The 27,272-nt window shown below is 41.9% G+C and overlaps 1 protein-coding gene across 4 annotated transcripts in view; it reads right to left on the reverse strand.

The window, feature by feature from the left end:
* Window positions 1-1,351: 1,351 nt before the first annotated feature.
* The window catches only part of SLC37A1 (solute carrier family 37 member 1), a 35,543-nt gene continuing 9,622 nt past the window's right edge, over window positions 1,352-27,272 (reverse strand). For 3 of the 4 annotated variants that reach the window (XM_081199151.1, XM_081199150.1, XM_081199149.1), the window contains exons 4-20: window positions 26,095-26,221; window positions 25,506-25,584; window positions 24,788-24,923; window positions 23,402-23,478; window positions 22,110-22,276; window positions 21,650-21,687; window positions 21,034-21,117; window positions 19,247-19,378; window positions 18,497-18,587; window positions 16,854-16,916; window positions 13,148-13,233; window positions 12,717-12,765; window positions 11,182-11,255; window positions 9,728-9,806; window positions 9,049-9,146; window positions 4,411-4,463; window positions 1,352-2,953 (exon numbers count right to left, since the gene is read on the reverse strand). In XM_081199151.1, the coding sequence (XP_081055277.1) occupies window positions 2,938-2,953; window positions 4,411-4,463; window positions 9,049-9,146; window positions 9,728-9,806; window positions 11,182-11,255; window positions 12,717-12,765; window positions 13,148-13,233; window positions 16,854-16,916; window positions 18,497-18,587; window positions 19,247-19,378; window positions 21,034-21,117; window positions 21,650-21,687; window positions 22,110-22,276; window positions 23,402-23,478; window positions 24,788-24,923; window positions 25,506-25,584; window positions 26,095-26,221 (1,449 nt within the window). In that variant the 3' untranslated portion in view covers window positions 1,352-2,937. The remainder of the gene's footprint in view (window positions 2,954-4,410; window positions 4,464-9,048; window positions 9,147-9,727; window positions 9,807-11,181; window positions 11,256-12,716; window positions 12,766-13,147; window positions 13,234-16,853; window positions 16,917-18,496; window positions 18,588-19,246; window positions 19,379-21,033; window positions 21,118-21,649; window positions 21,688-22,109; window positions 22,277-23,401; window positions 23,479-24,787; window positions 24,924-25,505; window positions 25,585-26,094; window positions 26,222-27,272) is intronic. The other variant, XM_081199152.1, reaches the window with a different exon arrangement.

The raw sequence follows: 27,272 nt of genomic DNA on the forward strand, positions 1-27,272 counted from the left end.
CTTGGGAAAAGGTCGACAACTCTGGGAAATGGGGTGGGGTGGGGGGCGCTGGAGGGATCTTTGCACCACAGCGCCGGATATGCTTAAAACGGCCCTGGCCGCTTTCTTGCCTTTTTGCAAGAGACTGTTGCCTTTAGGCATATCAGTGTCTGAGGCCTCAGATATTGAGCCTTCAATTTGCTCTTTTAAATCAAAATGTGCAAACGTACTTCTAGGTCCTTTAAATCCTTGAAGCATTACTGTTCCTGGTGTGTAAAATTTTTGCTAGTTCCAAAGCCTGTGGTTGTCCCTCAATGCGATTTTCACTGCGTTGTGTTCAGAGACATAAGATTATGCCGACATTTATGTAGCTTTGCAGCTAGCCATCCCCCCCCCCCCGTAGCACAAGAATAGTGTGTTGATTGGGGGGCAGGGAGGAGAGGAAGGAGGGTTTCTTTTGTAATTCCTTCACTTTTCTGCCATTTTTCTACTCAAAATCATTCTCACCCCCACTGTGACACTGGGTAGAATATATAGGGTGCACCTATATTTTCCTTTGCAGGGAGAAAAAGCCGTTCAGGAAGGGAAATTTAGAATAAACAGCGGGACAGGAAAGAATTGAGCAGCCCCATCACATATCATTTCTCCACTCAAGCTGGCAGCCTTTTATGGCTGCTACTCAGCAAAAGAAAAATAATAATTGGGAGACTGCTCATGTAACTTCTATATAACATCTGATTTGGTCACAAATTTAGGCAAAAAATTCTATACAGTACATGCTTACTATTTAATGAGTTCAATGGGACAAATCAGAAGTGAGTAGACTGTGTAGTTTGTCAGGTATGGCAAGGTAACGAAGATGCACACAGCATGAAAACAAATATTTAAAGGTGACCTTTTAACTCCAGTAAATGTTCTTACTGCAAGCCCTGCATTTGGAAGGGTTTGTTGTGGAAGCAAAGCTCCTGAGCAGAACCAATACCAGCAGGGCCTGCATTTAAAAGCTGCTCTGAGGCTGTTTCTTTGCAGCTATGTATCTACTGCTCAACCACAGGCATCTTATGACATCTTATGATGTCAGATGTGAGGGAGGGCCTCCACCAGGCCAAATTTGGCTTACATGTCTGAGATTTCCCATGGCTATGCTTACTCAAGTTGTACACATAACTACGAAAACCATGGCTATTTTAAAGTAGAAATTTGCCATAATGAGCAGGGAAATGAGGATACAGAATGTAGGACTTTAGATACATCCACTAATTCTGTCTGACTTAACTGATAATGGGATTTATATCTTCATGTAAGCCTCTGCCTTGTGGTTCAAGTTTGGTGTACACTGTATTAAGTAAGAAAACAATTCTTGGAAAATAGATAAGTTTATGAACTTTAATAAAAACTAAACATAGTCCTGATGGTCCAAAAGGGGGGAAAAACTGGATTTTGAACTTTAATAAATACATCAGTAGCAGTATACATATTGAAAAATACTAAAACAATTGAACAGCATGTAATATGAGTCCCTTTTTAAATAAAATAGTTCTATTATGCATCTTTGCAGACCAGAGACAGACTTCGAATTCTCTGGAATTTAAAAGGATGAACGGGGGGAAAGTACTACAACAAACAGTTAACACTTGTGCTTTTTTGGGATAAAATATACGTGTTTTTCTTTCTTCCTTTCTTAATTTATCTAAATTATTTTTAAATATGCAATTTGTATACAAATTGAGACTTTTACGCTGTAGAAAATATTGCGACTATTCCAATTGTCATAATGAAAATACTCAGCAGAATGTTTTGGTCCCAATTGTTGAGTGACTAAGGCCTCAAGCAACATTATTTTCTGCATATACAAAATGAAGGGGGAAATCCTGGCTTGTACAGTTAAGAGTGAGCACTCTGGAATGGTTGATCCAAAGCAATCTTAACTCTCCAAACCAATCATTAGCCACCAAATTTGACCAGCAATTTTAGAGGAGACCAAAGATGCTACACTGCTTGTGCTTCTTATGATAACACCCTCAACAATTTTTTTTTAAAAGCCTTATAAGACAAGGCCTGCCATAACTGGATTGGCTAGTGACCCTTCTTTTTAATCAGCGTTACCCAGAAGTCTAGATGGTACTGCTTATTAAATAAATAATAATAATAATAGGAAAGGGTACTGTTCTCCAGTTACTGACTCCATGAGATTAGGTTCAGAAGCAGGGGACTGGACAATTGCAGAGTAACCACCATATATACCCGGCACTTCAGGTTCCAACCCATTAGATACACAGAATAACATCGTTTTGAAACTGTACAGTGTGAAAAGTTAGTTGATTATGCTGGATAATAGGACAACCTGCTTTCTTATAACAGAATAAATATCAGATACCCAGCAACAGCCATTCTTAGCAAGATCAGACATAACATGAAGGACACTTTGTTCAATGTTTTGCTAATTCTTCTTAGCACACTGCAAACAAGCATCTAAAGTTAGCTCCATTTCCTTTAGATCTGTTTGCATTCTTATTTTTTTTTAAATGAAACCAATCATGTAACATAAAACTTACTTAAGACAAAATTAGTATCAAGGCGCATTTTCTTTGGCTCAGTTAGTCCATAAAATAGTTAACAGCTCCTTTCTTTGAGGACACTCTCCTTCCTGAGATATTGGTACATGTGCAAAATAAAGAGGGAGGAGTGGAGATGAATTTTGAAACCTTCTTCCCATAATCGTGCAAATCTGTTCAGAAAATGCAGCTCAAATGCAAAAAAAAAAAAAAAAAAATCAGCAACAAAAAATCCACAAAGACCAGGATCCAGAGAAATATGTGCAACTGGGATTCCCCACTCCTACTTCATTTTCAAGCACAGCAGCCTCCTTCTTGGTAGTGGGTCATAAATAGGCTCTCTGGAACACAGTCAAAGTCTTCAAAAAAAACCAATCATTTTAATTTACTTGTTTCCGGAAATTCAGTGTTCTTTAAACCTACAAGAGAACGAAGGATATCAGCAGTCAAGAAACAAGAGTTGATACATCTTGATATATAGTAATTACTACCTTCGAAGTAGGAAGCCCCACCACCACCTTAATTGCCTTTTGGCTTTCCAAGTGACATCTCACAACAGCTCAGGGCAAGGAACAGCTGTTTTAATTATATATAATTATCTATCATGGTCTTTAAGGTAAAGGTAAAGGGACCCCTGACCATTAGGTCCAGTCGAGACCGACTCTGGGGTTGCGGCGTTCATCTCGCTTTATTGGCCGAGGGAGCCGTCATACAGCTTCTGGGTCATGTGGCCAGCATGACTTAGCCGCTTCTGGCGAACCAGAGCAGTGCATGGAAACGCCGTTTACCATCCCGCTGGAGTGGTACCTATTTATCTACTTGCACTTTGACATGCTTTCGAACTGCTAGGTTGGCAGGAGCAGGGACCGAACAACGGGAGCTCACCCCGTCGTGGGGATTCGAACCGCCGACCTTCTGATCGGCAAGCCCTAGGCTCTGTGGTTTAACCCACAGTGCTACCTGCGTCCCATCATGGTCTTTATTCATATTTAATATATAGATTCATAAATGAAATCAATAAAATAAAATCAATAATCAATAATCAATAAATAAAACAGCTAAGACATTTCTATGTCCATTCCTGGGCGCTAAAAGCTTAACTAACCAAAAAGTGGTGTACAATAACTTTTGGAAAAGGTACTGTTATCACACTGGCTTAGGGCTAGTGTAAGGGAAAGCCCTTCCCGTTGTTCTTCAATACTGAGTGGCTACATATACTGCAAGTCATCTAGAGCCCAAGCTCCTTACTAGCATAATTGGTTATTTAGCACACTGAAATGGAATGAAACAGAAACTTTGTGCAGTAGAGTTTTGGTTTTATAAACTCCTTATTGTCCAGGCCTATCAAGAATCAGTATAGTGTGCCTCAGACCAGCTGCATAATCAGACATGGACACAGTCCAGTTCCACTTTAATTTCACATATTTGTAATTTTCGTAACATCAGTGGTAGGAAAGTATAAGGTGTATGCATAAAAAGAGAGTGATGTGCGCTGAAGGAGATGTTTGCTGCAGCAACTCCTGCTGGCAAAAGGCATTTTAAAAACTGGAAGAAGACCGTGAGTATCTATACCTTTTCTAGACCGCAGCCTAGGAAGCAAAGAATTTGCAATTTAAAAAGGGCAACAAATAACATGAAAACAAGTATCAGAGATATTTGGACTCATCTTATCTGCTCTTGCAACAACTAAAAGATTTTTTAAATAAATAAATAAAATATTTTCAAACAATTACTTGAGAAGCTGATAAATAGTACAGAAATCCAAACAGAGAAAAGAAAAGAAAATTGCCACATTGTTGTTGAATGGAAAGATATGTCAGCTAAATATAATGTAAACAGAATGTATTGGCACACAGGAAGTTAAGCCAAAACTTACAGGGTGCGATCCAGACTACATCGAAGTTCATTTCGTATAAGGCGGAGCAAGAACTGTATAGATAAAATAAAATGAAAACAGTGTCAAGAGCAAAAATGGCGCCTGACATGAATTCTTCATGTAAATAAAGATGGTGTCTTAAAATGAGGGACTGGAGAGCATTCAGGCAAAAGTGAGGGCAGACTGGAGGGAATGAATTCTCCTAGGACGCTGACAAAAGACCATGGCAGCTTATGTCATAATAATTTTTAAAGTCTTTAAGGTGCCACAATACTGTTTTGTTGTTCTTGCTACAACAAACTAACGTGGATACATCTCTGTAGGCCAGGTACCCGAAGCAAAGAAATGAAAGGAGGTACTTGGGTTACCTAGATAAAAGTGCTGTTTATGGACTAGTGGCAGATTACCATCTTCTAGTGTAAAGGGGCCAGGATGCACTATGGACCTAATTTTTTCATATGGGGAGCTTGGCAAACAAAAGGTTTTTGGAAGTCCCTAATTTAAACAACTGCCCCTTTTTAAGCACTGGACATACAAATTAATCCACTGGTCACCAAAAGCCCACTATAGCCCCTGTATAATGCATGACATATTAATCTGCTAGCCAAATATGCAGCATAATGAACCATGCACAGTACAGTGGTACCTTGGGTTACAAACACCTCGGGTTACAAACACTTCTGGTTACAGACTCCTCTAACCTGAAAGTAGTATCTTGGGTTAAGAACTTTGCCCCATGATGAGAACAGAAATCGCGCACCAGCAGCACAGCAGCAGCGGGAGGCCCCGTTAGCTAAAGTCGTACCTCAGGTTAAGAACGGTTTCAGGTTAAGAACGGACCTCCGGAACGAATTAAGTTCGTAACCAGAGGTACCACTGTATTATGTCTGAGACCAAGTGTAAATGTAAGTTCAGAGAAGCAAAACTGTAGCCGCAAATTGCTGAAGAGCCCAGTAGAGGGAGCGCAAGCCTATTGGGAAACAGACTGATGTGCTAACTGGGTTGTCCTTACACTATTCTGAAAGGGTATCACCATCATTTCCTTAAGTAACCAGGTTTATCTCTCTGATATAACGGAACTGTGAGGGAGAGACCCAGTCCTTTTTTTGGGTGGGGCAGGGTGCAGTGGTATGCATACCCCTAAACATTTTGTGAAGCAAAGTTTGCCCTCGTTGAGAGGCAGTATTTCAATATGAGTAGGAAAATGAGAGTACCCCTAAACATTTTTTTTTTTAAGGAAAAAAGCACTGGAGAGACCCCAGAGTAGAGTGGGTAAATGACTACTAGAGATACAAGATGTCAAAGAAATAGACAACTATCTGACTTTTAGAAGATATCTGAAGGCAGCCCTGTTTAGGGAAGCTTTTAATTGTATTTTAATATTTTGCTGGAAGCCGCCCAGAGTGGCTGGGGAAACCCAGCCAGATGGGCGGGGATTGATTGATTGATTGATTGATAGATACTATTATACACAAGAGCTTTGTGTGCATGTAATTTAAGAACACTTCTGCAGCAAAACACCTGCTGAGCTGACTGCAGCTGTCCCTGTTGCCATCTTTGTTACGCCAGAGAGGGTTTTGCTCAGAGATTAGCACTCTGGGAAATTGTACACAGTGCTGAAGCTGGAAAGGTCAAGCACTTTGTTCAGCAGCCTGCTAGATGCCCATGAGAAACCGTTTTAAAAAGAGGAACAGAAAGAAAAATGAACCCCTTCCTGGTGCCACCTGCTTAGAAGAGCCTACAAAGGCGGCCCTGGAATTTGCAGCGCCATTCCCCTCTCCTTCCAGGAGGAATTGAGAAGGGAAAGGATTTATTTTTCTTTCGGCAAACTTTTAAACTAAGTTTAATGATGGCAGGCACACCGAGGTCCTGCACTGTTGAATTTGGCTTAGCCACTGCTTGACTAAACAGTGTGTCTGCTGCCACACAACGTTTAAAACAGTAGCAAAGGGCCCCTCCCCTTCCCCTTCCAACACCATCTGATAAGTTGTGGGATGGGTGTGTTGAGAAAAAGTGGGGCAATCAGGGGAATGAGGTGAAAGCAGGCAGCAGATGTGGAGGGACCAGGGTAACTGGCTATTCAGGCCTCTTCAGGGCAAATTGCCCTAGGCTCCTTGAAACCTAGCAATGCAATGGTCGCTGGTGGTTCATTCTCAGCACTAAATTCATTTGACGTGCACAAGTACACAAATCGCCTGCATCTTCTGCAATAATACTCAAATTATAAACAAACACTGTACTTGAGAAAAACAGAAGGATTATTATGCAGAGCAAAGTCAAAATGAGAAAGTTTTTTTTAAAAAAGCAACAACAACAATAACATTTTGCCACCCTCCAAAAAGGACTGTCCTCTCAGTAATATTTCAGAAGATGGAGCTACAAACAGAGATGAAAAGATTTATCAACTCAGGGTGTGTATGTGTGTGTTGCGGGGGGGGGGGGATTATTGAAACCCTTATGCATAAATGAGGCTTGATTTTACAAATTGGATTCAATGTATTAACTCTTGAAGGAACCATTTTAGTATCTCAAGTTCCCTACCACTTCCTTAAATGAAATGTGAAGACACAAAAAAACTACCAAAGCCTACTTGCAGCTCCTACTCCTGCCTTTTAAAGGTTCTATCTTTGATAGTTTCTACTATAACCAATATTACTATGGTAACCTACCGTATTTTTCGCCCTATAGGACGCACCGGCCCATAGGACGCACCTACTTTTTTTGGGGGGGGGGAAATCAAGGGGGAAAAATTATTTCCCCCCCAGGTTTGCGCAGCCATCCCCAAGCTAGAAGAGGGAGACGGAGCGCTCCGTCTCCCTCTTCTGCCTTCAGGGACAGCTTGCCCCGCTGTCCCCCGAGTTTGTGGGGCTGGCGGGGGGAGAAGCAAGCTTGCTTCTCCCCCCTAGCCTCCAGATCAGGTTGGGGAATAGCGGGATGGCGGCGCTCCGCCATCCCCCTATCCCCCGAGCTTGTGGGGCTGGCGGGGGGGGGGGGGAGAAGCAAGCTTGCTTCTCCCCCCCTGCCAGCCTCCAGATCAGGTCGGGGAATAGCGGGGTGGCGGCGCTCTGCCACCCCGCTATCCCCCGAGCTTCTGGGGCTGCAGGCTGCTGCCCACAAGCCTTGTGAGCCCGCGGGACATCCCTCCGGGCTTGCAAGACTTGCGGATAGCTTCCTGAAGCCTGGAGAGCGAGAGGGGTCGGTGCGCACCCATAGGACGCACACACATTTCCCCTTCATTTTTGGAGGGGAAAAAGTGCGTCCTATAGGGCGAAAAATACGGTAATGCTTTCGTGGGGAGGTGGTGGTTAAATATTAATAATTATTAAGTGCCAACAATTGCATATTTCAGCTACATATAAGATTTTATAAAACTTACTGAATCCTCAAAGACAAAGTTTACCTTGCAAGAGAGTTTTCCAGTTAGGAATTGTTGCAGAGAACTTAAACGATTCTCTCAAAGGAAATTATGATATATATATTTTTGGCCCTAGCAAGGTTGGATGTTAGCGTAACTACTGATTTCACACTTACAGCAGCAAAAATAAAATATTATATTTTTCGCTCTATAAGATGCACCAGACAAGGCGCACGTAGTTTTTGGAGGAGGAAAACAAGGAAAAAAAAATCTGAATCTCAAAAGCCAGAAAAGCAAGAGGGATCGCAGCGCAGTGAAAGCAGCAATCACTTTTGCTGTTCTGGCTTCTGTGATAGCTGCGCAGCCTGCATTCGCTCCATAAGATGCACACACATTTCCCCTTACTTTTTAGGAGGGAAAAAGTGATTCTTATAGAGCAAAAAATACGGTGTGTGTGTGTGTGTGTGTGTGTGTGTGTGTGTGTGTGTATAGCCGTTAATGGTGTCTATGTAGGAGGCTTAGAGAAGTTCTAACAGTAATTGCTTCAATCAGCTTGAAATGTGAATAAAAAAACCTATGTTGGCTGGACAACTCATTTATATTCAAGTGCCTCTTTCCCACTTTCACTTTTGCATTAACAGTAGCCAGACATTTAGATATTTATAGCATGAGAGATGCTCAAAAACAATTCAAACCTCACAAGTAGAGACCAAAGCTCCCATTCTCTACATGTATTTTTTAAAATGAGGTCCATCTCCCACCCCATGGAGCTGAGAAAATCAGAACAAGTTACCTCAACATCATCACATTTATTTTAGGAAACCCAATTATATTAAAATTAAGGAGGAAATTTGATCATGTAGACTACAGCATAGTACCTTTGTGATAAAAAAGCACTATAAAACAGTGATACACTGTGTAAGTTGCACTCCTGAATGGAAATATAAATCAAGCCATTTGGGAAAATGAGACATTAAAAGTATTAAATAGAACTCTACACAGCTACAACTAGATTCTGACTCATCATCAGGAAGAACTTTCTGATGTTGTGAGTTGTTCGACAGTGCAATGGACTCCCTCAGAAGGTTGTGACTCTCCTCGCTTGTAGATTTTTTAGGCAAAGGTTGGATGGCCACCTGCCATGGATGGTTTAGTTGAGATTCCTGCATTCCAACTCTACAATTTGACGTTTCTATGAAATAATGCAGTCAACTGAACTCTACATTTTAACAAAGGAGCCTACAGGACACAGAAATATGGTACTATTCCATACTTTGACTTACTAGCAAGGCACAAGCATCTGCTATCATCAGCATATAAAACACATTGTTCCAACCAGAAGGAGAGAGGAGACCAGCTAACAAAGGTCCCAGAGCAGCACCTAAAACACAGGACACACGGGTTAAAGCAATACAGTGCAAGAAGCAGCACATCTGACAGGCTGCATAATATTTTACACGTTCCTGAGATTTCGACATCGATAACATATTCGGAAGTGGCTTCTAGGTATGTCACCACTGCTTCATGAAATCACAAATATTCGTCTTGAAATGGGAGAGGACAGAGGGCTCATCCACACTTACTTTTGCTCTGAATTTCAAGACAGAGGTCTGGACTTTCCAGGTCTGACCGCTTTTCTTTTTTGGCCCTCTGCTTTTCCTGCGAAAACCAGTTATTTACCGCTGAATCGAAGCAAATGGTCATCTGCGGAAAACCGGATTTGCCATTTGCTCTGATTAAATGGTAAAGATGGGTTTTTCTGGGGAAAGGGACAAAGCGGGGGGGGGGGGGGGAGATGCTCTGACGTGTTCCAGGAAAGTGCTTGGGTTTCTATTGAAAAATAACTGAGGGGTGATGGGCACAGATTTCCAGGTCTGCAGCTACACTTAGAGTCATTCTACAACGAGGCCCATCAACTGAACTTTTGTTCTTAAGGCAGATATTTTGGGAGCGAAAGCTTACCTACTGAACCTGTTCCATCAATGATAGCTGTAACAGTGGAGAGTGCTTTTGCATTTCCCTTGAGACTTTTATGGGTACCCTTTAAAAACAAAATGTTCAAACCTTAATAATGTTAGCACAGATAGTAGCAATATTAACAATCATTTCTCATTTATACAGTTCCACTTTTTTGAGCTCTTAGGACAGAGAGGTGGAATATAAATGAAATAAATAGTCTTTGTTTCACAAAGCTGAATGGGTGGATCTGGGGGTGCTCAACCTATATCAATCAAAACTAGACATTACAACAGTTTCTCTTAAATGCTTTTGCATTTGGGCCATTTCTGATGTTCCTCTATCTTGTAGTCCCACTACCACCACAGATCAGCAAGTAAAAATTCTTACACATGGTTGTGTTGAGTAACTGTAGACTGGGGTACTTTTCCAATACTGGGAAACACTGGCCTGTGAGCGCTCCAGTTGGAGAACAGCCTTTACCAAAGGTGTCATGGGCTTTGAAGACACTCAAACTCAGGACGCAAGGTAGAAATGTGCTAAGAGGAAGGTACGCTTGGCAAATCCACACCATGATCAACTCCCACCCGGAAACCAATGTCCCCACTGTGGAAGGACGTGTGGATCCAGAATTGGCCTCCACAGTCACCTATGGTAAAGGTAAAGGGACCCCTGACCATTAGGTCCAGTCATGGCCGACTTGGGTTGCGACGCTCATCTTGCTTTATTGGCTGAGGGAGCCAGCGTACAGCTTCCGGGTCATGTGGCCAGCATCACTAAGCCGCTTCTGGCAAACCAGAGCAGCACACAGAAATGCCATTTACCTTCCCACCAGAGCGGTACCTGTTTATCTACTTGCACTTTGACGTGCTTTGAAACTGCTAGGTTGGCAGGAGCAGGGACCGAGCAACGGGAGCTCACCTGGATTCGAACCACCGACCTTCCATTCGGCAAGTCCTAGGCTCTGTGGTTTAACCCACAGCACCACCCGTGTCCCAGTCACCTACGGACTCATTGTTAAAACCGTGTTTATGGAAGACAATCTTACTTGGCTACGAGTGATCGGCAAAGAAAGAAGACTTTTCCAATATTTACATTAAAGGATAAATAAAACGTATTTTCTGAACTCCTCCTTAAAACCATATACTGGAACTTGCTTTACGTCAAGACAGGAGCCTTTCCTAGCTTCCTTCTTCTCAAATTGTTTCCTATTGGATTATACAGATACTGGATACACCACCATAAACCCAGTTGTAGATTAGTGAGGATCTTCTTCAAGGGGCCATTCAACTCACACACTTCAAGGCTAATGGAGAGAGGAAGCCATGCTGGCCTATGGATTCTGTCCTTCTCTAGAACATTATGCCTCCTCCTTTCATGTGTCCCTGTTCTTATTAAAACGAAAATGACTAATATATTATGAGAACTAACCTGAACATTTAAGACAGATACATACTCACCAAGTCAGCTGAGACAGCTGTTGTGATCAACGCATAAGGGCCATTTACAAGAGCTCCACTGATGAGCAGCATAACTTGAAATGAGATTAAACACAACAAGCAGATTTTCAGAATTTGTGCTCGCTCTAACAATACATGGAGGGTGAAAGATCTATTAATCAATGCACATTTATTTCAAACAGACAAGTTATGAAATTATAAACAGTGGAAGCTCTGTTTTCCAAAATACCTTATAAGGTAAAAAAAAATGGTCACCCAGTAATAAATAGCCAGTGGATTGTTCTTGGTGTATATTACATTTGAAAGCATGGGAGAAGTTACGTAACAGAGGGGACTGGCATTCTTATCCTCATTTGACTTATTGGTAAAACTGAGCTGATGAGCAGACATTCAACTTAACACAGCCTTGGAAATAAAGGATGAGAAGGCATGGATAACAGAAAGAACTGGGGGCAAATAAGAGCAGAGTGTTGTGTTGTAGTCTGCATAAGACACACTGCTGCCATATCTGCCCTGCCTTGCCTTCTGCCACATTTATTTGCCGACTGCGAGGCAAATGATGGCAATCGGTCCTTGTACCTGTCTCTCCCACAGTGAGAACAAGCACAGAACGCAATAACTTGCTGCTACTGCTTACTTTGGACCTTAGTAGAACCAGTAGGCCTCCAAAGGCAAAAGAGAGGCACACAGTGAAATCCTATGCAAGTCTACCTGAGGTTAAGCCCCATTAGGTTCAGTGGGACCCGCTCACATGTACATAAGTTGGCAGAGGATTGCAAGCAAAGGATGCTATCTGCAAGCCACTTGCTGTTGAGCTGTACTTCTGAGCCTGTCAGTCCCGAGCCTCAGTGGCTAATTCCTATTTGCTACTAGTGACCACGCAACTCACAAACAGCAACACTGCAATGATCTACTTACTATATTAGACCCTTCCAAAGCAGTAATTACTATTTAGGTATACTAAGTAAAACTATGGCTGAAAATTATCTGTACTACTTATTTCCAGTTCCAGATTGTCAGTCCCAAGTAAGGAAGTAGGAAATATATTTAAATGCAGTGAGGAAGAAAGAAATGGAAGTATATTTTGTCCCTTCGCCCCCCAGACATTCACATGATTACTATCGGTTGGCTAGAGCCCCTCTGTGTGTATGTTTTGAGACTACAGTAAGGAATTCATACACCGAAGACAACATGCGCTGAATTAAGGGAGTAGAGCTAATTCCACTATCTCCCATTAGCTTTTGCAAAAAGCAAGCTATTAGCAGAGAAGCAATTTAGGCTCCAGATCACTGATGTTGCTGTAATTGATATGTGAGATTGTACTTCATGAGCTACACTGCTCTCACGAGCAGATGATTCTCGACTGGGGGGAAAACAACAAAACAGAACTGGTCTATAAATACCATTAGGAGCGACCATCTTAGACCTATGTTCAGTACTTATATTTTATAATATATTATGAGATACATTCCCAGATATATTTTTAATCATCCCAGATAGGTTAAAAAAATAACGCTAGAAAACAGAGAACTCACCTATGGTGGCCTCAAAGCCCATTTTACTGATTGCTGAAAATAGGTATAGCTAAAGTAGACATAAAGCAACAGTTAGCTCAACTCATCATGAAACTTTAACTTTTCAATAACAAGATCAGTTGTCTTTGCTGGGTATCAATTAATAAATCTGCATTATTTTGCATTGAGGGACCCGACTATAGGCCTGATGAAGCGACTATAGATCTCTGCTATGCAGGATGCAAGGCGAGTTCTAGGATTTTATAGTAATTTTCACATTAGTTAAGGCTAATCCTTCAAGGGGGAAGAGAATCTTATGTTTCAGTGGGGAACAAAGTCACTTGAACAGTTTCAACAGCAGAACATTAAAAATCCACCCCTCCATCGCTAAATCAGCACCAGCTAGCAGACACATCTAATTTTATCTCTGTAGTTGAAACAGCAGGCCGTACCGTGGGTGCTGCAATCAAAAGCATCATGCCACAAGTTGTAGCTCTTTTCTTCAGTCTGTCTGATATTATGCCTGCCAAAATTCCACCTGTGGAAAAAGATTAGGGGAACTGAATCTCTAAGTGAGGACATGTTTGCAACTACATTAGACACTAGCCATAAAGGGCATCCTTTTGTTTTCTTAAAGAAGTGACCTGCATATATTATTCATCAACAAAGCCAGTAGTACTATCGCCAATAATTTCTACAATGTAATTGATCAAAGTGGAATAAATAAGATGGGCTCATCTAGCCCGGCATCCTGTTCTCACAGTGGCCAACCAGATACCCGTGGGAAACCCAAAAGCACAAATGCACAAAATGTCCATCTTCTCCTCCTCCTCCTCCTCTTCTTCTTCTTCTTTTAGAACACACTCCTGTGGTCCCTCAGAAAGTGTCCCAGGGACCTTAGGAAGTTTCAGGTCTCCTTCTCAGGGGATGAAGAAATAAGTTTGAATTCGCAGGGGGAGATCCAACCTCGTAAGGCCCCTCCCAGCCACTGCGGAAACCTTGACAGGCCTTGCTTTACCAAGAGGTATCAGTTTGGTCACTGAAGGAAACAGGATGCTAGAGTAGACAAACCTTTGCAGGGCTCATGCATTCCATTTTTTTTTACTCTGTACTCTTTCATTGAGTAATCTTTCTTTTCTGAAGGTTCCAGCTACCACTTTTATGCGGAATGCTCCCAAATCTATTTCCCCATAGCCTCTTCAGTTTCAATCTCTACATGCCCACCGTCATTTCCCACTGGACCTCAGCACAGACACCCATGCAATAGTGACATCCAGACTAAACTACCATAGAGACTTCCGGGTTAGCGCGATCGGCTAATGGCGGATTCCCTCCGAGCTCCGGAGGGAATCGGCTTGACAGGGGGCTGGGTCTTGCCGTGCCGGCGACACGGGGACCCTTAAAAACCACGGGCACGGAGCCCGTGGACATGGTGACTCGGCGGGCACCGTTAGCGCCCTCCCGACTCGTGAAGGAGCCTTTTTAAAGGCTACGGAATGGGTGCCGGGGAGCGGTGTGGTGCTGTGAGTCCTCTGCTTCCCCTGCCGAGCGAAGCCGCATGCCATTTGTTGGAGAGCGCTGACTTCTTCCTGCTAAAATTTGGACTTAAAATCAAGAACAACAACCCGTGAGTAATTTGGAAATTGGATTACAAATAATTCGTTTGTGGATTTGGTACGAGCGGGGGAGGTGAAAAAAAAAAGGAAGTCCGTCTCCCCCCTATTGTAAACAGTTTAAAGCAAGGATCTGCCAACTAAGGTTGTGAGAAGAACTGTCGTTTTTTCTTTTCGTGATTGGATAAAAGATATAAATTCCACAGATTTAAAAGTCTAAGTTAACGTGTTGGAGGACGAGAGTTTATTTGTTTGGATTAAGTACCACTTTTCTCAAGCCCGGGAGTAACCCCTGAAAAGAGCCTGCTGAGGATCTACAGAAAACTTTTGACAGCTGTCAAATTAGCTGTCAAAGTTGGGAAAAACTGAAAGCTTAAATTTTAACCGGTTATATTGCTACAAAATATTGAAAGTAAAGAAAGATTGATACAAATAAATCAGACTTTTGGATCGGAAGTGAAAGGAATACTAAGTAACCGGAATCCCTCTAGAGGGGATTCTTGGACATTACAAGAATGGAATTAGGTCGGGAAATACGAGCTGACTTGCAGGAGCTTATTTTTCTCATGGGAAAGCTGCGAGAGATGTTCGAGCAAGGCCATGTTTTGTCTACAAGTCCTACAAAACCGAAATCAACAGAAAATATACCTACTGAGTTGGAAAGGGACTTGATGTTCAAAACACAGGCAGCTGGACAAGAAAAGAAATCAAAGATTGAAGAGGAGGAAAAGAAACTTGCTGAACAGGAGGAGCAGAAAGAAGGGGTGGCCGAAATGCTACAGAAGACAAATGAGAGCTGGAGACCTGTCAAGATGAACTCTAGTTCGACCAAGGTGAAAGCTGGACTATTTGGGACATATAGATTTAAGAAACAGAGCTGGAGCTCCATCTTTAAACAAGTAGGCCTGGCTGGAAGAAACATGGACAGTACTGAGAAGGTACCTCTTCGAGGTTGGGTGTTAAGCATAAGAGACCTCCGAAGAAGCTGGCTGAAAGGGACTGAGAGAGATTTGAGAGCCTCGGACGTAAGGTCACCAGGCTAAAAAGATGGACTAACTGAACCTTGGTTTGGGATTGAAACCGGGGAGAGAAGGGTGGGGTTTAGAAGTCCAAAGGGGGCCTGATTTTTACTTTGCAGTGTAAAAAATTTATGTTGTTTATTATTATAAGAATGGGGAATCCGTGGTTGGGAACTAGGGACAACCTTAGGAAAGGTATCTTTTCGCCTGTTTCTTTATCTCTTTTTTTATATATGATTAAGGTATATATTTTAAAAAGTTGCTGAATAAACTGAACTAAGTACAATAATGAACTAAAGGTTAAACCTATTACAAAGAAGTATATTAACAAATTATGACTAAGTAAATTAACAAATTATGGTTAAGACATTAAGGATAAAAACTTGTTTGAACAAACAATTGGAGCTGGAATACAAGAAGGGGAGGCGTGGGGAAGTCACGAAAAGAAGTTATTGAAAATGAGATTTAAAAGGTGGAACCTTTTTTGTTGTTTTTTGTGTTCTCTTTTGTTTTTCTGTTTTGTTTTCTGTACCTTTTGAAACTTTAATAAAGATTATTTAAATAATAATAATAATAAACTACCATAATGCACTCTACCTACATGAGGCTGCCTTTTAAAGGTGCTTCAGAAATTGGTTGGAGCCCGGCACTCGAGTCTGAACTGAAAGTACTGGTGTTGACCTTTAAAGTCCCTATCAGGCAGGGTTCATCCTTGGACACTTTCAAGTGGCATTAAAAACTCACCTTTTTTCATGACTTGTTGCAATAAATTGTGGTTTGGCTGGAGATTTGATAATCTTGCCTAATTCTGGTAGTTGCATTATTTGGTACTATGTTATATTTTGCTGGAGTATTGTTGGTTTCGATAAACAATGGGTTCAGGTGATCAATATATTCTAAGCAGTGTTAATTGTATTTTTTTGTCCATATGTTGATATAGTCTGTAAATTGCCTTGGGAAGAATGTTATTTTTGAAGGGCGGTATATAAATTTGTTAAATTAAAACATTTCTTGCCAATGTCTGAAATGGAGCATAGCAAAGATAATACTCTTGTTTATTCCTGACTGTTAATTTCAATCAGAAGGCAAGACTCTCTTGGTGGTCTCTGCTCAGAATGAGGAGTACAAGGGCCTGTGAATAGGCTTTTTGATCGCTCTCCCCACTGAGATGTAATTTACCTTGACAGTGTACTTGTTTTGCACACTTCTTTCATAAGGCTTTAGAGGTAGAGATCTGTGATGGGTGAAGTCAGTTTTGAGTACGATGCTACTGCTATATTAGTTATGTAGGTATTTAGATGTGAATTAGTTTAAATATTGTATTACATTTTGTTGTGCTCCACCTGCTACAAAAACCATCATCTGCTTAATATTCTCTCTCTCAGCTCAGCAGCTCAGTTTGTCCGACCAGTTCCCACTACCTGCTTTTCTCCATAGCTCTTGCCTCTGTGTTTAAGAATATCAAGTCAATTCAGAAACATATAGATTCTGTGTGTGCAATATCAAACACTAAGTCGCAAACTTACCAAAGATTCCTCCAACATCAAATAGTGTGGATAGATCGCCTGCTCGTTTAGCATCAATATGTTCTGTCAGTGAAGGAAATAAAAAAATACAGCAGGAATTGCTTAGATTTTTTTCAGGAGCCACAAAACTGGCTGACTGCCCCCATATGTGGGGGTCTTGTGTTCATGATGGAAGAAAGGCAAGGTATAAGTTTAACAAGCTGGCAGGCGGCACTAAGAATTAAGGTTACATATTATAACACATACAAAATAGGTATCTGTTCCAAGTTATTCAGGGCAAACCCAGATGTGGTGTGGCAGATCCATGACTAGTGTTTTGTTTTGATAACTAGCAGCCCTATGGGGCAACTTTCAAGGCTGCAAAAATGGTGATCTGGAAATGGGTGCTTTACTCTTTCCCAGGGTAACTCACCAACTTCCAAAGCTGCTATTAGCAATTACATGGTTGGAAGGGGTGTGTGTATCTTGCTTGATTTTGCAAGGCATCATTACTATACTCTGCAGAAGCAGCATTTTGCAAAGTATAGTAATGATGCCCTGCGAAATCAAGCAGGACCGCCCTCCTATTACATCAGCTGATAGGAGGACGCAATCATCATTAGCACTGGTTTTGGGTACACAAGAGGTCTCTTTGGGTGAGCGAGAGACCCAATTACTCAGTGGCGTAGCGTGGGTTCTCAGCACCCGGGGCAAGGCAAGTAATTTGCGCCCCCTAACCCGGGGCAAGGCAAGTAATTTGCGCCCCCTAACGCGTGGATTTTAGCACTCGAGTCTCTTCCGCCCCCCCCAGATGTTGCTTCAGGTGCAGCAGGCCCCCCTGCACCCCCCACGCTACGCCACTGCTCCCACCACAAGTCTTCAGGACAGCCACCCGAAGGCTGGCGCGGGGAGAAGGTCTCTCCGCCCCACCGCCAGGCTTCGGAGCATCCTTCTGAAGGCTGGCACGGGGAGAAGGTCTCTCCGCCCCACCGCCAGGCTTCGGAGCAGCCTTCCGAAGGCTGACGCGGGGAGAACGTCTCTCCGCCCCACCGCCAGGCTTCGGAGCATCCTTCCGAAGCCTGGCGGCGGGAGGAGGTCTCTCCGCCCCACCGCCAGCCTTCGGAGGAGGTCCGAGGACAGTGGGGTTCCTGCTTCCTCGAGGAGGGCCGGCCAAACACGCCCCCCCAAATGTTGCGCCCGGTGCGGCCGGCACCCCTGGCACCCCCCACGCTACGCCACTGCAATTACTTGCTTTAACCTCTGATTATCACTGGGGGGGGGGCTCCACTGGGAGGAAGGGCAGGATATAAATTATGATAAGAATAATATCCACCTTGATAATACTATCCTCCCTTTTGTCAGCCATTACTTCCCACTGTAGCAGGAAGGTAAACGGCATCTCCATGTGCTCTGGCTTCCGTCATGGTGCCCCGTTGTGCCAGAAGTGGTTTAGTCATGCTGGCCACACGACCTGGAAAGCTGTCTTAGGACTAATGCTAGCTCACTTGGTGTGAAAAGCAAGATGAACGCCACAACCCCATAGTCGCCTTTGATTGGACTTAACCGTCCAGGGGTCCTTTACCTTTTTACATTTACCTTACTTCAGAATACGTTTATCTTTATGTGGATCACATATACATGATTCTTTAAACAGAGATACTTACCTACATTTGTGATGTACAATGGAAGCCAGAAAAGAAAAGTGTAGCTGACCAGTTTGGCAAATAACAGGCAGAGAGAGAATTCTACAACTCCCTACAGAGAACAGAAGATTAAAAAAAAAATTTTTAAGCATACTTTTTTATTCCCACCCCCCTCCAATTTTAAAGTTACAACTTATATTCGGGCCAATATTCATCATTGAGTTTCTTAGTCATTTTATACAAAAAAGAAATTTCTCAAAATGACTTAAAATAATATACAAACAGAAAAAAAACAATTAAAAGGCAAATTTAGAAAGGTTTACAAAATTACTAAAAAGCTCATCCAGCAATACAAAAAGCAGGAGAAATCCCACTAGAAGGAGAGCACCACAGGTTAACTCAATCAGCAAAATACTGAGTAAATAAAAATGTCTTAGCCTGTGTTTCTGTGGGGAGAGCATTCCACAGATGTGGAGCCACAGCTGGAAAAGCCGATTCTTGTGTAGCTGCCCTCCACATTTCCATTAGATGAGACACACATGAGCCCTTGCTGAAGACTGCGAGGCCCAGGCTGGTTCATGGTTCAGATATTGCACACAACCAGTGAGGGAAAAAGGTACCTCCAATTGATGCATTGTGTTTTGTTTCCATGGCATGGCTACTGTCACTGGAGAAGCTGACATAGTAGAAGCTATTACTATTACTTTCATCTTCTGAAAAAGATAAGGGCCAAGCCTCAGTCCAGATTTGAAGATGGCGACGTATACTCACAGGTATTCGCAAAGCTCCAGAAAAACTTATAGCGGACTTCCTGTTTTCAGTTTCCTCACAGCCTCCATTGTTATGATTCAGTGACTTGTTGCACTTCTCATTGTCAGGGAGCAAGCAGTGCTTCTCTGGATCCTACAAAAGACCCCATCAAGTTCAATGAAGGCAATAAACCAAGCCACTCATATATTAATGTACTGTTAATGTACTGAAATAATTTTGCATTTTAATAGGTTAATTGGAAGCATAAACTACTTTTGAAACACCAATGGCTGAAGCAATTTAAACTTACTTATGGAATCATGTTACCTGCCGCAAGACCAGTTCTCATATAACATATTCAACTTGACAAAAATGCCATTATGTATGGATTTATTCAAGCTTATGCCACATGGCCTTATTAGCTAGTACTTTCTTAGGGGAGGTCTTTCCTCAAGATATTAACAGAATTAGCCCCATTCCAAGAGGTGTTTTCTTAAAGGAGGAAACACACTAACTGGACAGTAGGACATAGCAGCTTCATATGGAAGTAGGTCGTTAGATTATGGGTTTTTGGTGAGTAGTATCTAGGCGACATCTCATGTATTTGAAAGTGTAAGGCAGCCTTTCTCAACCTGTGGGTCCCATCACCCCTAGCTAGCAAGGCCAGAACTCAGGGATGATGGGAATTGTAATCCAACAACATCTGGGGACCCACAGGTTGAGAACCGCTGGTGTAGGGTGATTAATAGGAAGACATGTAAGCACACCATGAGCAAATCAGAATGAATGAAGGATGGATGCTCATTTTCATATAACCACCCACAAACAAATCAGAAAGAAATAAATCACAATAAAGACTGGATGCAATCTGAGCACCCCATAAGCTTTGCGCCTGCAAATCAGGATGAATGCTGAACAAACAGGCCATTTGGAGGAGCCCTGAGTCTGTAGGAAGAAGTGGAAGACCTTGGTCAAGGATAGTTGTTACTGCTCACACTATTATGAACTTTCTTGTCCAGGTTTTTGTGCATAGAATCTGTGTACCCTGTTCTCTGTGTGCAGAGAGCTAAATCATTATCCACATTTGGGTGGTGCTGTTAGTTTTACAATCAATAAGATATTGCATAAGCCACTGGGCAATAAATTTTGCAGAAAGAAAGATACTGCTAAACATACCTATTGCACTGCTAACTTGAAGCAAATAAATACATATTTACATGCCCTCCAACATCTCGCAGGATAAGACAGGGCCACTCTTGCATACACAAAACACCCCTGTTCTCATACTAATGATCTATTATTACTCCTTGCTGAAAGCTGCTGTCTACATGCTACTCAGCACACCCACATTTCTCTGCAATGCTTTCTAAACCACATGTATTCGTAAGTGTCCTCTGTTAAAAACTTGAGAATGCATTGCTTAAGCACACAATGAATTTGGTTCTAAATAAATAAAATAGCTGAAACTGAAACACATTCACTGAAATTAACTGTCAGGATATGCAGTTGCACAGGGCTGGAAGGGAAGCTTATGCACATGTGCATATATACTAACATTCTTTTAAAAATACATCTTCCAAGTCTTCCCAAAGGCAGAAGGGACAAAATAGAAACACTGATTTACCAAGGGCAGATAACAGAAGGTCACATCTGTCTCTCATAAACAGGGACAGTTGGAAAATATGTGATTAAGCAAATGTTGCTTCATGCAATCATCCCCCCCTCCCTCAAAGCATTAAGGTAATTTGCTTAAATATGAATTCATGCAAGCTTTGAAAAATCTAATTATGAAAGTATTTTTGATTTACCCAAGATAAGCTTGTTTTCTTAGCGCTTAATTCTGGTTTCTGAATGGTGTATCTATCTGGCCCATTCATGTAACTTTTTGAATTCTGAAAGATATTTTTATAAGAGATATTAAGAACAATCCTACTTGAAGGAAAGCCTTATTAAAGTCAATGAGGCATCTAAATAAACATTAGGATTAGGCTTCAATCTTTTTTCTCTTTTAACTGCAATGACAACTGGAAAGCTTGGTAATACATAAACTCAGATACTTTCCCTTATACTGCACATGAGGCAAACATATTTAGCCCATTCATCTTGGCCCATGTGGGGGTTTTTTGTGTGTGTTTCATGAACACTTCCCTATTTTCCACCCCAGATTTTTTGGGGGGAGGGGTTCACATAGGTTTATTACGGGAAAGTAGTGCTTTCAAGCCTTCGAGGTGTACAGAAGTCTTTCAAGCAGAAGGTTCAAGAAAAAGAGGGGAAATGAGACCCCCCCAGCTTTCACTCTGAACCATCTGCTTTTCTCCTTTATGTACACCCTCCATACCCCACATATGCTGGTTGAAAACTAGTATTGTGAAACTGGAAATGGAGAAAATGCAATTAATGAGGTCCCTAAAAGTCATTACTTACACTGGATGATGAACTTGTACAGTTTGCATCCCTAGGATCTGAAATAACACAACAGAAACACAGAAATTCATGGATATCTTCCAAGCGCTCATGGAAATGTTTATGGTTTGTTTTATAAAATGCTGCTAACACACAATATCTAAAAATGCATGATTATCATGAAAGCAGGCTTCTGACTGGATGCAAATTTTAGTAACTGCATTGTGTCAACTCCAAGTTACCCATAATCTTGGTTTGCAACCAAACCTGGAGGTGAGGATATAAGACTGCAGAATCACATACACATTCTTCTGCTCCATTCATCCACTTACCCGGCATGCACACTCAACCTCTTTTTTTAATGCAGCACAAGCTAGAGGATTTTGTGTGTGTATGGTCTATGAACAATATTGATCAATTACATTTATTGCAACCCAGAACCTGCTGTTTTGCAGAAATTCATTTCAGAACAGGTACTTACGTTCAATAAGAAACAGGAAGCAGACAATCCCCATTAAAGCTATTATAACGCCAGGCACCACAAAGGACAAACCCCAGGAGGTAGACACCCAATAGCCAGCTATTAGGGACCCTAAAATATTCCCCACTGAAGTGTGCGAGTTCCATAATCCCATGATCAATCCTCTCCTATAATAAACAAAGGAAAATGGTCTCTTTTAGAACTTCTCATCAACATTCATTTTACCCAGGTGAGACATTAGTGCATTTAAGTTTTCAGTACTTGAAATACTTCGAGTTGGGGGGTGTCTAGGTAGATTTTGTGTTGGGTTCTGATGTGCTTTCCTATGTATGCAGGACTGGCCCAAGAATTTGGCCTGCCCAAGGTGAAGGACAAGATGGTAGCTCCTCATTCCCCATTCAGATGTTGTTGACCAGCATGGCAACTAAATTTTACTTTAGCACTGTTGTTGGGATAGCGTCCTCCACCACACCAGAGAGTAGCAGGCTAGGATAGAGGGTGCAGGGCAGGCTAGGTGGCACAACACAGCTTTGACCTCCAACATCTTGCCATCATTCATTCACCGCCCTGCCTGGCACCCGCTTGCTACCTGCTCAAACAAAAAACTGCAGTGCAGCAGAAGTAGCACCTGCATGAATCATGTGAGCAGAGCAGTGCCTGCTAGCATTTGTGACCTATGCTGTCTGCCTCTCTGCCTGCTTGCTTAGAGAAGAGCATTTCCAAGCAGCACTCCCCATGACATATTGGAAGAAGGCAGGTAGATGAGACCAGCCCAGGTCAGCAACAAGCAAGCAGCCAGGGAAACATCTGGAAGCAGTTGCTTCACTTTGTCTAGTCTCAGGGCTTGCTCTGGGCTACTCATCCCTGCAGTCCTGAAATGCAGGTTTCTTCAACATGAAGTGCTCCTATTCAAATCCAAAGCAGCAGACAGGAACAGGCACATGACCGGTATGTATGGCTGGCAAAACCTGTGAGTAGTCTTGAAGAATGGCATCCTTATTCTCCAAGACATTTCCTATATTCTCAGATAAGTGCTTCAGTATCAAGGGGGTTGTGCCTCTAATATGCCTTTATGCCTATGTGTCAACAAAGACCCCATATACACTTCTCATGCTATCACTTTTCCCTGTCACTGTCTTTGATTACACTAACAAGGAATGTTAAATGGCACAACTTCACTGTAAAACATAGCTTTTAAAATCTGTGAGTTACTGAGTTATGAGGCAGACTATTTCACTTAGTTTGCAATGTGTCCAACCCCACCCAAGACAAACAGATTATAAAAGATTTACCTTCCTTTCCCAAACCAGTTGCCAATGCAGGTAACCACACTGGGCCAGCCAGTAGTTTGCACCAATCCATTAGCCATCTGAAATTTAAAAACTTTGCAATAGTTATCTTGAAACAACTGTTTCACCAGATAATGCAGTATGTCCAAGAAGCCAACATTAAAAACAATATTCAAAGTTGTGTTAAACATATCAGTCAAAGACCACAAAGCTTGCACAGACTAGTCAATCCTCATTGTTATATATTCTTTGTTTCCTAGACAGCAATGTCAACTCTCCCCCCCCCACTTGCCAGTCCCACTGATCGCAAGTGAATAATGACCATCCATTTATTCCCAAATGCTCTAGAGGCAAACTAAGGCCTGGGGGCCAGATCTGGCCCAATTGGCTTCTAAATCCAGTCCGCGGACAGTCCGGGAATCAGTGTGTTTTTACATGAGTAGAATGTGTCCTTTTATTTAAAATGCATCTCTGGGTTATTTGTGGGGCATAGGCATTTTTTCCCCTTCAAAATATAGCCTGGCTCCCACACAAGGTCTGCAGGACAGTGGACCGGCCCCCTGCTGAAAAAGTTTGCTGACTACTGCTCTAGAGCACCGTTCCCCAACCTGTTGTTCTCCAGATGTTTTGGAAGGCAAGTTCCATCAGATCTAGCCAGCATAGACAATGGTGAGTTGCTGGGAGTTGCAGTTTAACACACCTAGAGGGTGCCAGATTGGGAAAGGCTCCTCTAGAGCAGCTTCCACAGCTCATGTGCCAGCATGAAAGAGAAGTCATAGACTTCCTAACAGTTCAACACTTAGTAGTGATTTCCCTTGGCAACACATTTTTGTTAAGTTGTGGGTGAACATATCAGATGACACAACAATTCTTCAAACAGCTCTTGTTTATTCACAGGCCAGAACAGAACTGAACTGAAGGGTTCAGCCAGCCTGCTTATATAGAGCTCCACTACAACGCAACAGTAACCACTGAACATCACTTTCAATCCCTTATTTGCATATGTGAACCTGAGTGAAAATTATCTACAGTATAGATAGATAACAGGGTGAGAAGTTCAGTACATAACAATTTTAAAGTTCCTGATTGTGCATTGGCAGCTGCATTTCTACTAGGCCCACACCTGATGTCTCAACTAACATCACATGTGAGGCAGGTGGGCATGAATTAGGGAAGACAACTTCACAGGCCAAATCAGAACCCCTAGTAGGTCAAGATTGGTCCTCAGGCCAAAGGTTCCTCACCCCTGCAGTATCCTTTGGAACAGGAGGTGCTATGGAAAGGTTGTCATAGGAAACTAAGTGGATTTTGAGGAAGTTCCAGAAAGGCAGTTCTTTTTTTCTTATGTCTGAAAATTCCAGGTGAGAAAACAAACACAGGTGTGCCTACCTGAGCCACAATGTAGAACCACAGGCTGTGTATATTATAGAAGTAACCAAATCCAAACATGGCAGTGAAGAGTCCGCTGGCAAACATCCCTCCAGTGAGATAATACCGGATAGGCAAACGTTCACCTATTATGCCACTGTGAATTCAGGCAAAATAAAAAGGGATTGATTTCTGAAGCATGCTGAGCATATATAACCCTTAACATCTGAAGATATTACATGGGCATTTGCTAAGTAAGCTATGGTTAAAATCCAGAAAATGCAAAGTTTACCAATAACATTGTAGTAGCACTATAATAAAAAGAACAATTTGAGAAACTTTACAAAGTTGAGTTATCGTGAGTTGTTTGTATTCAGTTTTCATATTTCAAGCCAAACGTTTTGGTTTGTATTCAGTAACAAGAATCGAAGACATGAGCTGATAGTGCTCATCTTAAATCACGATCGATTCTTCTCAGCCACAGTAGGGACAGGATTTGAATTTGTTCCTTTTTAAGCAACTTTGGTATGCTACTGTAATAGGGAATATTCTGTACTCTAGAATCTACATTCCTAAAACCTAGGACACACATTGAAGAGAATAAAATTTAGGGGACCTTCCTTTGCTCCTCAAAAGCTTGTAAGCAACTGAGCACAGTAGAAGATCAGAGATTAAGCAATCATATATTTACAACTTGAAAGCATGAAAAAGGATTTTTAAAAGAGTAAAAGAATTTTACCTCAGATACATCCCAACTGCATAAGCACATAGGAATGAATAATCCAGGGCTCCCAACAACTGTTTGTAGTTGCTCTTATCTAGGAACACATGTTTGTTAAAGTTCATGAGATGGAATTTTTAAGGCACAAATAGCCATTAAAAGGTCTGAACAATACATATTCAGTCTCTTTGCAACTTCAAAGAGGGATTCTAGCAGGTTAAAACAATAGTTTGCTCCGTAAGCAAATTGAGCTTAATCAAATTATATACCTGTATAGTTTGTACCATTCATGAATAAATGGATCAGCTTGATATAACGGCCATTCATTATAGTCTCCAGAATTATACCAGGCCTTTAAAAAGTGGAACATCTTGCACAGTACAAGATTTATTTTCACAGGTGAAGTTTCAAACATGCCCGAGTCTCCCACTAGCACTGTATAACAAAGTTTGGGCATTCTCTTCCCCCTATTGCCAGCCGCCCTGCCCCACAAACCAGTTGTTATGTGCAGGAGTGCACAGAACTGTGAGGAATTGCAGAACAAAACAACACAATTTTTTCCTTTAGATTATATTCCAGTTTATGGGGTGGGGGATAGACTACTTACCAAATGGCTCCCAACCACAGCGTGACTCATTAGCAATTTTTTTAACAGGCTGAATCTGGATGGCATATTCTTTGTAGGTGTTATGCTCAATAACTTGTGGAGTATTACAGTGCTTATGTAGTTCTCCCTAAATTAAAGTAATAAAATTAATCTAACAGAACACCTCGTTGCATAGAACCAAATAAACTATTTTTACTTTACGAATATTTCAAATCAGGGCCAGCCCACCTACGACGCAAGTTGAGGCTGTTGCCTCAGACGGCAGATCTGGGACCGAGGAACATACTGCTTACTGCCGCCGCCACCTCCTCTGTGTTCTCCCTGTTGTGCCCATGGGGCGCAGAGGTGCAGGCGAGGGCACAGGCAGAGCTGCAACACAGGCCCAGAACTGTGAGGGACTGTATTGGAGTGTTTTGCCTCAAGCAGCAAAACATCCTGGACTGGCCCTGTTCAAAATAGGTTTTGCTGTTTAGAAACATTTACCAGTCAAAAGGCTTTCTTTCCACCTTAAAAAGGTTTGAATAATAACCTCAATGAAATCCAGCTTTGCAAGCTTTTTTTTTTTTAAAAAAAGAAAATTTAGTTATGTCAAGTGACTGCAAATTTCCATGAGGCCTCATCCTTCTTATGGATAAGGAATAAAAGACAAAATTTGACAGAGCCTAACTCAATCACTTGCATGCCTCGAGTCAGTTTTCCATACAGTAAAGAGTGGGACTAGTAATAGGAATCAAATACAGGCAGAAAGTTGTCAACATAAGCAGATTTTAAATAGAATAGAACCATGTGAAGCTCCGGTCAGGAGCAGTGAGGCAGTGTGGCTTGGCCTCTGTATCCAAAGGTGGAGAGGGAAGCTATTTCATTCTTTTTCCTGTCCAGTCTAGCTGGAATGGTTTTGTTTTGGATCCAGCAGATCCATGACAGCCCTGCTCCATTGCCTTGAAGAAATGTGATAGAGGTTGAAATATTTCAAAGGTTGAAATTATATATTATTTTAATAGTCTAGGCTATATATATAATTACATATTGTTGTCCAGGAACACTATAACTGCCATGTTGGAGGTTTGGTTGTGTGAGTGTTCCTGTAGAGTGTTATTTGATTGCTGAACAAGTCTGCAGAAATGATATATTAGAGCAGAGGTTGTCAATACAGTGCACTCCAGATGTAGCTGAACTAC

The sequence above is a fragment of the Podarcis bocagei genome, assembly GCF_964188305.1.
Source record: "Podarcis bocagei genome assembly, chromosome: 6".
Lineage (NCBI taxonomy): Eukaryota > Metazoa > Chordata > Lepidosauria > Squamata > Lacertidae > Podarcis > Podarcis bocagei.